At 42.0% G+C, this 15,729-nt stretch overlaps 3 protein-coding genes across 4 annotated transcripts in view; 1 reads left to right on the forward strand and 2 right to left on the reverse strand.

Moving 5' to 3' along the window:
* The window catches only part of LOC143280844 (clathrin heavy chain linker domain-containing protein 1-like), a 24,637-nt gene extending 20,433 nt beyond the window's left edge, over positions 1–4,204 (reverse strand). For both annotated transcript variants that reach the window (XM_076585563.1, XM_076585562.1), the window contains exon 1: positions 4,114–4,204. The gene's annotated coding sequence lies outside the window, so the exon portion shown is untranslated. The remainder of the gene's footprint in view (positions 1–4,113) is intronic.
* LOC143281387 (uncharacterized) lies at positions 3,469–3,990 on the reverse strand. The gene has a single exon (XM_076586594.1). The coding sequence runs from the start codon at positions 3,988–3,990 to the stop codon at positions 3,469–3,471; it is 522 nt and encodes a 173-aa protein (XP_076442709.1).
* A 184-nt stretch (positions 4,205–4,388) lies between the features above and the next one.
* Positions 4,389–15,729, forward strand: part of LOC143280847 (cytoplasmic FMR1-interacting protein 2-like) — an 82,593-nt gene continuing 71,252 nt past the window's right edge. Inside the window, exons 1-6 of the mRNA XM_076585565.1 lie at positions 4,389–4,458; positions 7,329–7,745; positions 8,869–8,946; positions 13,578–13,679; positions 14,742–14,923; positions 15,495–15,720. Of these exons, the coding sequence (XP_076441680.1) occupies positions 7,527–7,745; positions 8,869–8,946; positions 13,578–13,679; positions 14,742–14,923; positions 15,495–15,720 (807 nt within the window). The 5' untranslated portion in view covers positions 4,389–4,458; positions 7,329–7,526. The remainder of the gene's footprint in view (positions 4,459–7,328; positions 7,746–8,868; positions 8,947–13,577; positions 13,680–14,741; positions 14,924–15,494; positions 15,721–15,729) is intronic.

The raw sequence follows: 15,729 nt of genomic DNA on the forward strand, positions 1-15,729 counted from the left end.
GATGAATGATATGGATACTTATAAATCCTATCCTCGGTTGGAAACCAAGCTCCACGGGATCATTTGCACAACAGGCTGCCTACATGGGTATAGCCAACTGATGGCTGCCATTGGGTGCTCATCATTCGTTTCCTATGTCATTTACAGTTTCTTTAACATGCGTATTTGATCTTTTGCATGCGTATACACTCTAAGGGGGTTCAGGCACAAGCAGGTCTGCACGTATGTTGACCTGGAAGATCAGAAAAATCCCCACCCTTAGTTTACCCACCAGACACTGTTACCGAGATTTGAACCAAGGACCCTCAGATTGAAGTCCAACGCTTTAACCACTCGGCTATTGCCAAAATGAAAGAGGCAGACGTTACAGAGATATCTGACTTTTGAGACTACTTGAGAAGGATGAATTCCACATTTCCTTTCAAAATGCATTCAGTTGAAAGGTATATACCTACAATATTGGTCAGCACATTAAACAATATAGACATGTCCATGAAGTACCTAAGACTTACTGGTGAGGCCCCATACAGTCTTCCCAAGTGAATCACAAAGCAGATTGAACTCTACATGGAGAGGAGCCAAGTACCAATCAAAAATGAAAAATCTTCTTCTTCCAGATCATGTTGTGTTGTTTGCAATTATCTAATAGCCTGTAAAAAGGCCAAGCAGCTTTGACCACTGTTGGTGCTAACGTAAGCAAAATCTGCATCCCATCAAACATGGAATGTTAAAATAATGAAGAAAAAAAAAAGTTTCTGTCATTTATCAGATCATGTCCAATGTCAATCTGCTGATGGTTCTGATGTTTCTTGGAAGTTGCCCAGTTTCCAAGCTTGTTATTGATTCAGGTGAGAATTTTTAAAATGTCTAATTCTGGTGAATGGAAATGAAACCCCTAATTTCCCAGTTCTCATTCTATAATGCTACCTACTGTGCCATGGCAGCTGCAGTTAAGAAACCAGTTTATCTGAATCTGAACTGAACTGTTGATGAAAATACCTTTCATTGCTTAAATAAACTGATAGATAAATATTGAATATGTTCCATTAAAACACCATCTGAAATCCTTTGTAAATGCATCTTAAAGTTAAAACAGCCATCACCATTTCAAAAGTGCTAGCTAATACTTACATGTACACACCTACACATTAAATTCTGCTGCCCGACTCGTCCTCAGAAAGAAAAGATCTGAGCACACCACTCCTCTTTTGCAACATCTCCACTGGCTCCCTGTCTCACACCGAATAAAGTACAAGATCAGCACTCTATGCTACAAATGTATTCACAAATCAGCCCCTTCCTATCTCTGTGCCTGCCTTCACCTCTACACTCCATCTCGCTCACTACGATCAGCTTCGGATCCACTCCACTTACATATACCCAGATTCAAACTCTCGACTGTTGGCCACCGTTCTTTCTCTGTCTCTGGACCTTGCAATTGGAATGAACTTCCTCTTTCGCTTCGTCAAGTCTCCACACTCAGCTCTTTCAAGTCTGGCCTTAAAACCCACCTCTTCCCAAAGTAGCCTCCCTTCCCTGCCTCTTCCTTGTCTTTTTAGTTTTTTTCAGTTTTAGAGTTATGCTTGCGTGAGAATGACTGGTGCGAAAGCGCTTTGATTTGTTTATGCACAAGATTTAGCGCTATACAAGTACCATTATTATTATTATTATTATTATTATTAAATTACACACTCCATTATACATAGTTCATCATAAATAGTTCAATCTCTCTCTCTCTCTCTCTCTCTCTCTGAGAAATGCTCCACAGTCCACATGACCCGCTGCCGGACAACTCGGGAGCACAGTTACCAACTTCACGGCCACCGACTCCAGGAGGAGACCCAGGTCAAGTACCTTGGCGTCACACTCACTAAGGACCAGAAGTGGGCCCTACATATTTACAGCATCACCAACAAGGCAAACCGGACACTAGGCTTAGTGCGCTGCAACATCAAGGTGCCCAGTAAGACCATCAAGACTGCAGCCTACAGGGCCCTCCTGCATGTGGGATCCCCACACCACTGGACACCAACACCATCAAAAAGGTGCAACGCAGAGCAGCTCGCTGTGTCTCACACCACTTCCGCCAAACCTCCAGTGTGGATGACATGCTCCTTGACCTGAATGGCCAATGCTGCAAGCCAGAAAGAGGCGTGCGAGACTCACAATGGCCTCACACATGTTGACTCCAAACACCTTCCCCCTGTCAGCCGCCTCAGTCACAAAATGATAAAGTCCCACCCCCTGCAATACGACATCTCATCCAACAGGACACAGTACCGGCAGATGACATTTTTTCCTAGAACCATCCCGGAATGGAACAACTTGCCCACTGAAGCCGCCACTGCACCATCCCTGGCAACCTACCAGGCCAGGGTGGCCAACCTCTGACCAGCTCCAAACAACAGCCATCTCCCCCCCTACACCCCCTCTCCCCGTCCCCCCCAAGCCCCCTAAACCTGTTAAACTCAGAACTAACTAAAACAGCCCACTTGGAACACCCTCCCCCTCCCCTCCCCTCCCCCTCCCCTCCCCCCGCACCCCCTGGAAAAAAATTGTGTAGCAGATTCATTGACAAGTCAATGTTGGCTACCCATCCAGAAGAAGAAGAACCCCACACTCCTTCCCCTTATACACCCACATACATGACACAATAGAAAAACTGACAAGCCATTCTTAACCTTTTAGTGATCTGTGAATGCAAACATTCATTTGAATATGTGAACAATACATGTGTGTGATGTTATTTTCATATAAATGATATGCAATCAACCTATGTTTATTTCCTGAGGTGATTTGATCTTCACATGCAAAATTTGTAGTAGGATAAAATCTGAAATACTCCACAAATTCACAGACACATGCGTGTGTGTGTTGCATGCAAAGAGCAACCACACACACACACACACACACACACACACACACACAAACATACACACACACACTCGTCGAATATCACTGGTAGTGAAAAGACGCGGCTAAACAAAAGAACGAGCACACACACACACACACAATTATGATATGATATGATATGATATCGTTGCAGACCTATATTTAGGTTTCTCAGCCTTTAGTCTGGTCTTAGTACTCGAAGTCTTTTTATCATAAATGTCCAGTACACTTTTTCTTGTTTCTTTTTCCTTTTACCGCAATTTATACATGCGGTCTGCCCAGTGACTGTCCAGCCTAGCTTTGAAAGCGTTGAGAGAGGGGGCGCTGACCACAGAATCTGGTAGGGCGTTCACCGCCCGGAAGGAGAAGTAATGCTGGTGCATTTGTCCGTTGTATGGCCTCTTCTGGAGCCTCAGGTTATGCCCATGGGTCTGTCTGTCACTGTTTTCTAGGACCAGGGGACTTTCCACTTTATACAGTCCATGGGTAAACTTGTAGGCCTCAATCATGTCTCCTCTGTCCCTATGGTACTGCATGCTGGGTATTTTCATTCTGGCTAGGCGCTCCTCATATGTACTATTTGCCAGCCCCGGGGACCATTTTTGTTGCTCTCCTGAGAACACCCTCGATGAGGTCTTTGTCTTTCTGGTAACGGGATGACCACGCAACATTAGCAAATTCCAGGTGAGGGTGTATCAGTGCAACAAAGAGCTGTCTCATTGTGTCCATGTCTTGGTACTGGTATGACCTTCTGATCAGCCCTAAGATCCTGTTGGCCTTATTGACTTGTGTCTCAATGTGCTGTCTGAACCTGAGTTCCTGGTCCATCAGTACTCCCAGATCCTTCTCGCCTTTTGATGATTCCAACACCACTCTCTCATCGCTGTTGTGTAGTCTCATGTTGTACTCAGCTTTGGGGTTATTGCGTCCTAGATGTAGGACCTTGCACTTTGATGCATTGAAGCGCAGTTGCCAGAGATCGGCCCAGCTGACAAGGTTGTCAAGGTCCTGTTGGATCCTATCTCTCTTACTTTCCATTTCCACCGAGTCATACACTTTCGTGTCGTCTGCGTACATTTCACAGAAGCAGCTGACCATTTCCGGCATGTCATTTATGAAGAGGACGAACAGCGCTGCGCCCAGAACACTACCTTGAGGGACTCCGGCAGTTACAGACGAGTATTATACAATTCTGAGAAAACAAGTAACAATCAAACTTACATGTTTTTTAACACAACGAATAAACTGGCTGTCTGTTCTCAACACCTACACGGCCGCCATATTTGTAAACAATCTTGTTGCGAGACGATACGACTGTAAAATGAATGGAACGGAAATTAACAAATGTTTGTGAGGATTTGGTTTGAAAGAAAAGCAACAATTAGCGATGGATTGCAATCTGATTACACTTAAGATATACTTATGTTTATTTGTTTAATTTATATACATATATTTAATAATTTCGTTTTCAATTTTATTACCAAGGAGTGGAAATCAAGGGAGACCACTCTCCAAGGGCGTAGTCCCAGCAGTCTGCTAGTTTTCTTGACAGAAACATCTTAAAAGGTACGTTTGTTTGTTTTGTACTTAGTTTTTGCTGATTGGTAGAAGTTTTCTGTTTCAGTTAATTTTTTTAATACAAATTTAACATCGACTTATGATTATATAAACGCTCTTTTTCTTGCCTTCGTGCTCTTTATTTTCGATCTAGAGACCGTTGTCAAACAAGGAAGTGGTTTGATTTCTTCCTGTCATTTCGATGCAATGAAGTGTGAAGAGAAGATGCTGTGACGTGGAGAAGTGATTCGTGTCAGATTAATTGAACACCTGGCTGGTTCGTACTGAATATTTGTCACCAATTTTCTCTGAGGTTGGCACTTTAACACCCTTGCATGCACACGTTCAGATGCACACACCCCTCTCTCGCTATGTGACTTACACAGACACAGAGTGACAGACGCAGACAGACACAGAAGATTACAAAAGATTCAAAGTTTAGACAGTAAGGCTATCAGAATTACCCTCGGAGTGCCCTCACATGCATCTGTCCAGGAAACATACAAAACAGCCGGAATTCTTCCCATATAAGAACATCGTGAGTTAGCAACAGCAAAATTCGCTGTGAGATACACTTCAGTGACAAAAAATTTCATTGCTGGTGAACTGACATTGTTTTTCCTAAAAGAGCTAAAGCCATTTCATCACAAGAAACAGTTGCAACTTACGTTTCAAATTTGTTAAAAGAATCTGATGTTAACATGAAAGAGTTAGCTGCAAAACCACATCATACTCCTGTTCCTTTTAGGGAAATGTTGAAACCAGATTTTGATAAAAGTTATTCTGAAACAAATAAGGAAGAAAACATCAATATCACAACAAGTACTGCCAGAATTCATATAGCAGACAAATATCAGAATCATCTCCATATATTTACAGATGGATCTGTTCTTGAGGACAAAAATGCTGGTGCAGCTTTCTATATTCCTGCCTTTAAAGTTGAAAAATCTTACTTTATTGGAAAACATCTTTCCATATTCACGGCTGAGCTAATTGCTATTATACATATTTGAGCCATCAAATAGTTTTCTCGAAAATAGCATTCTTTGTTGATTCTAAATCAGTACTTTATGCTCTAGAATTATTTAGCCTTGAAACAAGACCAGACTTTGTTATTGAGGCAAATCATTTGGCACATTGTTTGAGGATTAAGGGGACTGAGGTCAGTTTTTGTTGGTCGCCTTCTCATGTGGGCATTCATGGCAATGAAACTGCTGATAAAGCAGCTAAAAGAGGAGCACAAGATTCAGAAAAATTGACAAAAATACATGTCCGTCTTTCCGTAAAAGAGGCATACACTTTGTTAGAAAAATCAGCATGGGGTCGATTTCATAACTGATGGAAGGAAAAGTTTTTAAAACATAAAGGGACATTATTCCCTGAGAATATTATGAAAGAAAAGACACCAAATCCATCAGCTTGCTATACGAGATTAATAACCTCTACTTTTTTCAGTATAAAACCTGATGCGCTGAAGACAAAGTATAGTAAAAATGTTACATGCATCTGTGGTAAGCAGTTCAGCTTGCATCATTCTTTGTTTCACTGTCAGCAGTTACATACCTTCATGCCCAAGTATTTCAAAGAGAATAACTATTCAGGATCAGGATTTGGGGCGTTGTTTTGTACAACTTAGCCATTTTTGGCTTTTTATGCCCCTTCAAATTTACTCCTTTACATTGTTGGTCAGGTCGTTGACTAACTCAGTCATTTTATCCATCAAAGTCATATTTCGCTTTTGTCAATAACTTGTGTTTATCTATGAGGTTTTTAAAAGTATTTATACTAGGTGCACGTTTGATATTGTTTGTTAATTTGTTCCAATAATTTGTTACTCTGTTACTAAATGTAAACTGCAGATGTTTTTTGGAAACTTATTTCTGACGAGGTTCTTATGGTTGAACTTTCATGGGCATTAGTTCATAGCCCTATTTCTACATTCCTTTAATGTAATTCAGAATTGTGTTAATGGTTTCTGATTATTATTAATTTATTATCATTATTGAATTGTTACTGTTAAATATAATTCCATGTTAATTATGTATTTTTTGGTAGCTTCCTACCTTTTCTGTTTTCCTCTTCCCTCTCCCCTACCTCCTCCCCCCCCCCTTCCCTTCCCCCCCTTTTTTTTGTTTTGTTTTGTTAATCGTTTAATATCACTGATAGTGAAAAGACACTGAACTAAAGAACGAACACACACACACACACACACACACACACATACACACACATACTTGCCCCTCCCCAAACCCCACTAGACATACAGACAGACAGATCACACATTAAATTCTGCAGATGTTGGGAATGAATGTCATTTTGTTAAAGAACCCCCTCTCGATCCACCACAAATACACCCAACCATCCAAATCAACAAATATACAGATTTAATATATAAACTGAGGGAAGTGGAATGAGCATAAACACTTTCTACACCCAGCCTTCAGGGCAAAGAGAAAGGAAAAGAAAAAAGAAAAGAAAGAAAGAAAACAAAGGACACACACACACACACACACACACACACACACACACACACACACACACACACACACATGTAAATTAATACACAAAATTTTTGAAACAGAGCTAGGACACATGTGCACAGTTTGAAAACATGTACCCTACGCATATGATGAGTGCATCATTAGCTCATTTAGGAGTGTGCATGGACATAAAAGTTTGCATTTCTGTTGTCCATGTTAAAGTGGGAAAGAAATGGGTTTCCCTCTTTTATAGACATAGCAAAAACAAACCCATCTTCAAAAAGTCTTAGTAGACTGTTAGACATTTTTAGGGGTTTATTTCTGTGTTTGCTCATCTTTGTCTAAATTATTTTAATCATTAATGTTCAATCTTGATGAAATTGTTTCCCTACTCTACAGAACATGCTGGTGATGGTGAGGCACAATATCTCCCTGCAGCGTGTGACACAAACATGACATATGCTCTGGTGAAGGATCACCCTGCCAGGAAACAGAGCAGACACTATCCCCACATTCCTTGGACGCTTTGAAGCACGCTTTGGACTTCACTCATCTTCCACAACTCAACACCAGCTACAGAAGCAACACATCTGCACAATGGAAGGCCTGCATCAGGAGAAAGTGGATCTGCCAAGTGCATTGCAAAATGTGGATGCCCTTGACGAGTTTTTGGTGCAGGATATACAGCCCTGCATTGAAGCCGTCAACGAACCCCTGCATTATGGGGCCAACCTGGACACCAACTTCACGGACAAGGCGGCCTTTGTCTGCGCTCAGGCCAAGTATATTGAGCAGGCAACAGTACAGGCAGACTTGGTAAGTGTCGGTGAACATAGAAGAGTCAGGAGCAGTGATTGAGGGGTTCCATGCTTGAGTTGAGATCTTGTTTGTGTCTTCAGTGTCAGCAGATGTATTGTTCTTTGTTGGGGCATGTGCTGGCACCATCTCCTTTTTTCAGGGAGGATGCTAACTCAGTCTGGCACAGTGACAGCTCAAAATTTTATTGTCGTCAGTTGGGTGTTTTGTAGGTGGTGTCCTATCTATGTTGAATTAGATCAGGCACCACTGAATACAATCAAACTGACTCAGCAGCAGTGCAGGGTCTCCTCTTGTGTGTGACCTGGAGGTGTCCTGACATTGATAGCTCTCTGTGGACTGCCAGCATAGGGACTGTGGTGAATGAGCGTGGGTGTGGCTCTGAAGATCTGGGATGAGCAACAGTGCAACAATGGGGATGCTGCTGCTTAAATGGATTATTGATGATGGGGCAGCCAAAACAACAACAAAAAAACAACAAGCAAAGCACACACACACACACACACACACACACACACACACACACACACACACACACAGAGTAGTGGCTGAAACAAGATCTGAGTAAAAAAAAATGTTGCATGTGACAGAAAGTTTATGTTATGGTTATTTATAGTGCTCCTCGTCCAACCAAAATGCAGTCTGCAGTAAACTACAGCATGTATAAAATACAGATAGTATGGAAACAAGCATATATACACATATGTATGCGTTACATAGAAACACAACCATGCACATACACACACACACACACACACACAACACACACACACACACAACACACACACACACGCACGCACAACACACACACACACACACACACACACACACACACACACACACACACACAACACACACGCAACACACACACACACACACACACAACACACACACACACACGCAACACACACACACACACACGCAACACACACACAACACACACACGCAACACACACGCACAAACACACACACTGACAAATATATGAGCACACATACCATTCTTATCAGTATCAGTAACAACTAGTACACATTTTACTATTTTTTGGAGAGAAACTTTATCAGAAATGTAATAATGTAGATTTCAGAAAGTATGATAACATCTCAATGTCTTTCTTGTTTCCAGAATCTGGTTCTTGAGGAAGGGGAAGAATATGCAGTGATGTTGTATACATGGCGAAGTTGCTCACGAGCATTTCCTATGGTAGAGTATATGACTTATGAATTACACACACAGACACACACACACAGACACACACACAGACACACACACACACACACACACACGCACACACACACTTCACACTTATAAATTGCACACACACACGCACACACACACACACACACACACACACACACACACACACCCTCACATACACACACATGTGCACACACACACACATTCTCACACACACACACACACACACATGTGCACACACGCACACATGCACATACACATACAAAGAGTGTATTTCACTTCCTGATCATAAAACAGATTTGTGAACCAGAGTGTGAAAATTGTTTCATTAAAATTACAAGAGAATTAGTTGGATGATTGGATGATAAAAAAGATAAAAAAACCCATAATTTTCTTACTTTAAATCATCAAAAAATTATTTCAATTTTTATGTTCTCTTGTGATGTGTTTAAAAGGCAAACACTGCTTATGTGAGTGCACAGATTGAAGTATGTGTGTTTATGTTTGTATGTTAGTATGTAGTATTGGGTTTATATGTTCTCTTTCTACTAATGGATTTAGCGATTAACCCCTAGGCTGCCTCTATGCTGAGATAACTCAGCGCAAGTGTGTACGCTTCGCTGCTACAATGATGAGATAGCTCATCATCGAAATATTCTGACATTTCCCTGGTTTGTACTGAGTTTGTTGACAAAAATACTGGTAGCTTTAGCTTGGGGAATCTTTCTAGATTCTATTCATAGCTAGAAACCTCAGTACGTCATGAGGCAGTCCTTTATTTGAACGATTTGGTTTGGTTACTGTAGCAGTGTTTTACCAGACTCTCTTGTTTGTATAGCAAAATGTCGGATACTGTGCTCAAGATTTGGGATCATGATGCTCTAAATCAACCAGGATTGCTTTCTTTAGCTGATGTTCAGAAAGAATTGAAGTGTAAATTCGAAGGATAAGACAGTGATGAACTTTTTATCAAGCAATTTGATAGAAAATAAAGGGAGCAATGAAGAGATTGGCCAAGATATGACAATCATTGTGTGATGCCGGCTGTACAGAGCAGATGACAGAAACGTACCAAATTATTAGCAGTACACACTTTGATTGTGAGTGATATTCTTGGCACTCAGCCAATGCAGTCTGATAAGAACTGGATAAAGTGACCATATTAGAAGGGTGGAAGAGGAAGGGGGTGGAGACCGAGGGTGCGTGGCCATGTTATCACTTTGAGCAGTCACAAAACATTGTGTAAATGTGTCTTTTTTTATTGTCGTTGTTCTAGTATAATTTGTGTGTACATGTATTATCCATTTGTTCAGAAAATATGATACCAGACTGATGTTTGTAATGAACAAGTTGAAAATGTGTGACAAAATACAAAACACTGATTTCAAAACAACTGCATGTCGTTGAAAATATATAAAATTGGAAAACACCACATTCATTTGCCTGTCAGAAAATATACACTTTTATGGGTCTCTCTCCAATAACAAAGTGCACAGATTTTTTAGTGTGGAAAATATATACCCGTTTTTTTGTGAAAAAAAACTGGCAAATAGATTTCACTTAAATCTTATTTTCCTGGCAGTGAAAGGGTTAAAAAAAAAAGGTTTTAAGATATACAGAAACATTTTATCACTTTGTTGAATATGGAAAAGATAAATGAATACACTTGCAGACAGAAAAAAAAAGGGTGCCACTGTACTGCAGTGACGCACTGTCCCACAGCAGACCAATCCAAATTTTACACCAAGAAATCTGTTATAGAATAACAGCAGCACAACGCAACACAACGCAATGCAACACAACAACACGCACCACAACACAACAGAGCACAGCACAACACAACACAACGCAATGCGACACAACAACACGCACCACAACACAACAGCACAACACAACACAACACAACGCAATGCGACACAACAACACGCACCACAACACAACAGAGCACAGCACAACACAACACAACGCAATGCGACACAACAACACGCACCACAACACAACAGCACAGCACAACACAACACAACGCAATGTGACACAACAACACGCACCACAACACAACAGCACAGCACAACACAACACAACGCAATGCGACACAACAACACGCACCACAACACAACAGAGCACAGCACAACGCAACACAACGCAATGCGACACAACAACACACACCACAACACAACAGAGCACAGCACAACACAACACAACGCAATGCGACACAACAACACGCACCACAACACAACAGAGCACAGCACAACACAACGCAATGCGACACAACAACACGCACCACAACACAACAGAGCACAGCACAGCACAACACAACACAACGCAATGCAACACAGCAACACGCACCACAACACAACAGAGCAGAGCACAACGCAACACAACGCAATGCAACACAACAACACGCACCACAACACAACAGAGCACAGCACAACACAACACAACGCAATGCGACACAACAACACGCACCACAACACAACAGAGCACAGCACAACACAACACAACGCAATGCGACACAACAACACGCACCACAACACAACAGAGCACAGCACAACACAACACAACGCAATGCGACACAACAACACGCACCACAACACAACAGAGCACAGCACAGCACAACACAACGCAATGCGACACAACAACACGCACCACAACACAACAGAGCACAGCACAGCACAACACAACACAACGCAATGCAACACAGCAACACGCACCACAACACAACAGAGCACAGCACAACACAACACAACGCAATGCGACACAACAACACGCACCACAACACAACAGAGCACAGCACAACACAACACAACGCAATGCGACACAACAACACGCACCACAACACAACAGAGCACAGCACAACACAACACAACGCAATGCGACACAACAACACGCACCACAACACAACAGCACAACACAACACAACACAACGCAATGCGACACAACAACACGCACCACAACACAACAGAGCACAGCACAACACAACACAACGCAATGCGACACAACAACACGCACCACAACACAACAGCACAACACAACACAACACAACGCAATGCGACACAACAACACGCACCACAACACAACAGAGCACAACACAAGGGAAACAAAGAGCTGAGTGTAGTGTGGGCTCAAACAGGACGTCTGGCCGCACAGCCAAGGGTAATCCACTTTGTATTTGTATTTGTTTGTATTTGTATTTCTTTTTATCACAGCAGATTTCTCTGTGTGAAATTCGGGCTGCTCTCCCCAGGGAGAGCGCATCGCTATAATACAGCGCCACCCATTTTTTTTGTATTTTTTTCCTGCGTGCAGTTTCATTTGTTTTCCCTATCGAAGTGGATTTTTCTATAGAATTTTGCCAGGGACAACCCTCGTGTTGCCGTGGGTTCTTTTACGTGCGCTAAGTGCATGCTGCACACGGGACCTCGGTTTATCGTCTCATCCGAATGACTAGCGTCCAGACCACCACTCAAGGTCTAGTGGAGGGGGAGAAAATATCGGCGGCCGAGCCATGATTCGAACCAGCGCTCTCAGATTTTCTCGCTTCCTAGGCGGACGCGTTACCTCTAGGCCATCACTCCACATCACTTCACTGATGCATCTTTGGGAGCATTGCTCAAATTTCCTGACCATCACTGCTGGTGTCTGTGTCTGTCAGCCTGGTTAATGCCATGATATATTATGAGAGTACAGCTCAGTTTCAGTTTCAGTAGCTCAAGGAGGCGTCACTGCATTCGGACAAATCCACACACGCTACACCACATCTGCCAAGCAGATGCCTGACCAGCAGCGTAACCCAACGCGCTTAGTCAGGCCTTGAGAAAAAAAAAAAGAACTACTACTGCTAATAATAATATGTATAAGGTGCAAAAACTTGATGAAGTCAACTATAAGCGTACAAAAAAAAAAAAAAAAAATAAATAAATATATAAATAAATAAATAAATAATAATAATATAATTAAAAAATAAAATAAAATAAATAAATAAATAATAATAATAATAATAATAAGAGAAATAAATAAATAAAATAAAAAAATAAAAAAAAGACAGCAGAGTACAGCCTTGTCAGGTAGTCCCAAACCAAAATTCACCCCCAACAGCGGCACCTTCATCACCGCCAGTATCATTCATCATTATCAAAATGCAACAACAAACATAAAAAAAACAACCCACAAACTCTCTCTCTCCCTCTCCCTCCCCCATTACATTACTCCTTAGGTGATGTTCACTTTCCAGTGTGTTATTATTGTTGCTACTATGTTAGTATTAGTATTATCATTAATATTATCATTGTTGTTGTTGTTGTCAGTGGTAGTTGCGGTAATAGTAGTTGTTTTTTTTTGTGTGTGTGTTTTTGTTGTTGTTGTTTTTCTTGTTTAGTTTAGTTTTGTCTTGCACTTCAACCTTCTTTTCATTGTCAAATAATGTGAGTATTTTCGCCATTGCGTTTGTGTATTGCTTGTTACATATGAACGAGTCACGATATAAGCTCATGCTTGTTGTTGCTCAAGTCTTCTTAATTGAACGCTGTATTGCACCTTGTTTCTTGATATTAAAAAAATGTTTAAACCAAACAGAAAGAAACCCTAAAAAAAAAACCATATGATCAATCTGATGACTGACTGCCATTTCTGAACAACAGGTGCAGAGCAATGAGCAGCAGAATCGTCTGGAAATTTACCAGACCACGGTGGAAATCATGGAACCCCAGGTCAATAAACTCATGCAGTTTATGTTCTTCCAGGTAAGTGTGATCAGATGAGTGTGGGATGCTTGTTACACTGGGAGATGCTGAGTAAAGTTGAGTGTGTGGACTGATGTTATAGACAGACTTGAATATTCAGACATGTATGTGTTGGATCATGTGTGCCAAAAGTGTGCATGTACATGTGTACACAAACACTTACACATACATGCGTATGCACACACACACACACACACACACACACACACACACACCCACAGACACACAAACCCATAAACACCCACACCCACACCCACCCACACACACACACACACACACACACACACACACCACACTACACCACACCTGTTGGGGCACGGAGGATTTTAGAAAACGACATAATCAAAAAGGCAGCTATACATGTTTCATAATTTTTGCATCAAGAGTTAAGTGAGTGCTAACATAGTTTTATATTCACGTACATGAAAGTGCCCTGCATGACATTGCAAGATCTACTGAATTTGCTCAGTCCTTCTTCTTCTTTGTTCGTGGGCTGCAACTCCCACATTCACTCGTATATACACAAGTGGGTTTTTACGTGTATGACCGTTTTTACCCCGCCACGTAGGCAGCCATACTCCGCTTTCGGGGGTGCTCAGTCCTAATAGAACCCATTTGCCTGCAGAAAACAAGTTACAAAACAAAGATACAGACTGTGGACATAAGTGCTTATCGGGTTACAGTCTTTGGTACACATGCACTTATGCTTCACTACACACACACACACACACACACACACACACACACACACACACAAACATGCACGAGCATGCACACACACACACACACACACACACACACACACACACCACACCACAACACAACACAACACTACACTGATTTGTCCCCCACCACCACAAGAACTACAAAACACATGTATGTGGGTGAGGATGCACAGAATTATATATGTGTGCCTTCATGTACATATGCACATGTGTATATGTTTGTACTTTAGTGTGTACATGAAATCTTAGGTTTCAGAATTTCCAGTTCTATTTAAAGAAAATGGAACAACAACAACAAATGAAAAATCCGAAACAACTCTGACCTGAATGTTTTCAGAGACGGGCCATTGAAATATTCTGTGACCAAGTGAAGCGACTTTGTCACAAAGAGAGGCGCAATGACCTCGTGTCTGAAGCATACCTCCTGACCCTGGGCAAGTTCATCAACATGTTTGCAGAGCTGGACGAGCTGAAAAACGTCAAGGCCAGTGTCTGCAATGACTTCTCAGCATACAAGAGGTATGTTTTTGTTTGTGTGTTTCAGTTTCTCAGTGAGGCACAACTGCGTTTGGACAAATCCATATTCGCTACACCACATCTGCTAGGCAGATGCCTGACCAGCAGCACAACCCAATGCACTTAGTCAGGCCTTCAGTGCATGCATGCATTTATGTACCTATCAGAGTGGATTTCTTCCACAGAAAATTGCCAGAAGACTTTTCTTCTTCTTCTTCTTCTGCGTTCACTCGTATGCACACGAGTGGGCTTTTACGTGTATGACCGTTTTTTACCCTGCCATGTAGGCAGCCGTACTCCGTTTTCAGGGGTGTGCATGCTGGGTATGTTCTTGTTTCCATAACCCACTGAACACTGACATGGATTACAGGATCTTTAACGTGCGTATTTGATCTTCTGCTTGCATATACACACGAAGGGGTTCAGCCTTTGGGGACCATCCCAGTGCCAACTGTCCTAAAGCCCTCTTGGTTAAGAGAGTGGGGATGTAACGTGGGCAAGACATTCTCTATGACAATAAGTTTCTAGTCCCGATAGTGGGGACAGACGTAACACACGTGTACACATGTGGCAGGGCGGCGCAGTGCCTGAAGACCACCATGGACATGGAGACGCTGAAGGAGTCGCAGAACCTCAGCATGAACCTGGCCACCAAGAACAGCATCCGAGACTCCCTGCGCGAGAAGCTGGCTGAGATTCCTGGCCACGAAGAGCTGTTGGCTGACGTGGTCAACACCTGTGTCAACATGTATGAGACAGGCCTGTACATGGAGCCTGCTGAGAAATACCTGCTGGTGAAGGTAAGGTGA

Source organism: Babylonia areolata, chromosome 4 (genome assembly GCF_041734735.1).
Source record: "Babylonia areolata isolate BAREFJ2019XMU chromosome 4, ASM4173473v1, whole genome shotgun sequence".
In the NCBI taxonomy this organism is placed as follows: domain Eukaryota; kingdom Metazoa; phylum Mollusca; class Gastropoda; order Neogastropoda; family Buccinidae; genus Babylonia; species Babylonia areolata.

Coding starts and splice junctions, on each gene's coding strand:
- LOC143281387 (XM_076586594.1), bottom strand. CDS start 3,990: ATGGTCAGCTGCTTCTGTGAAATGTACGCAGACGACACGAAAGTGTAT.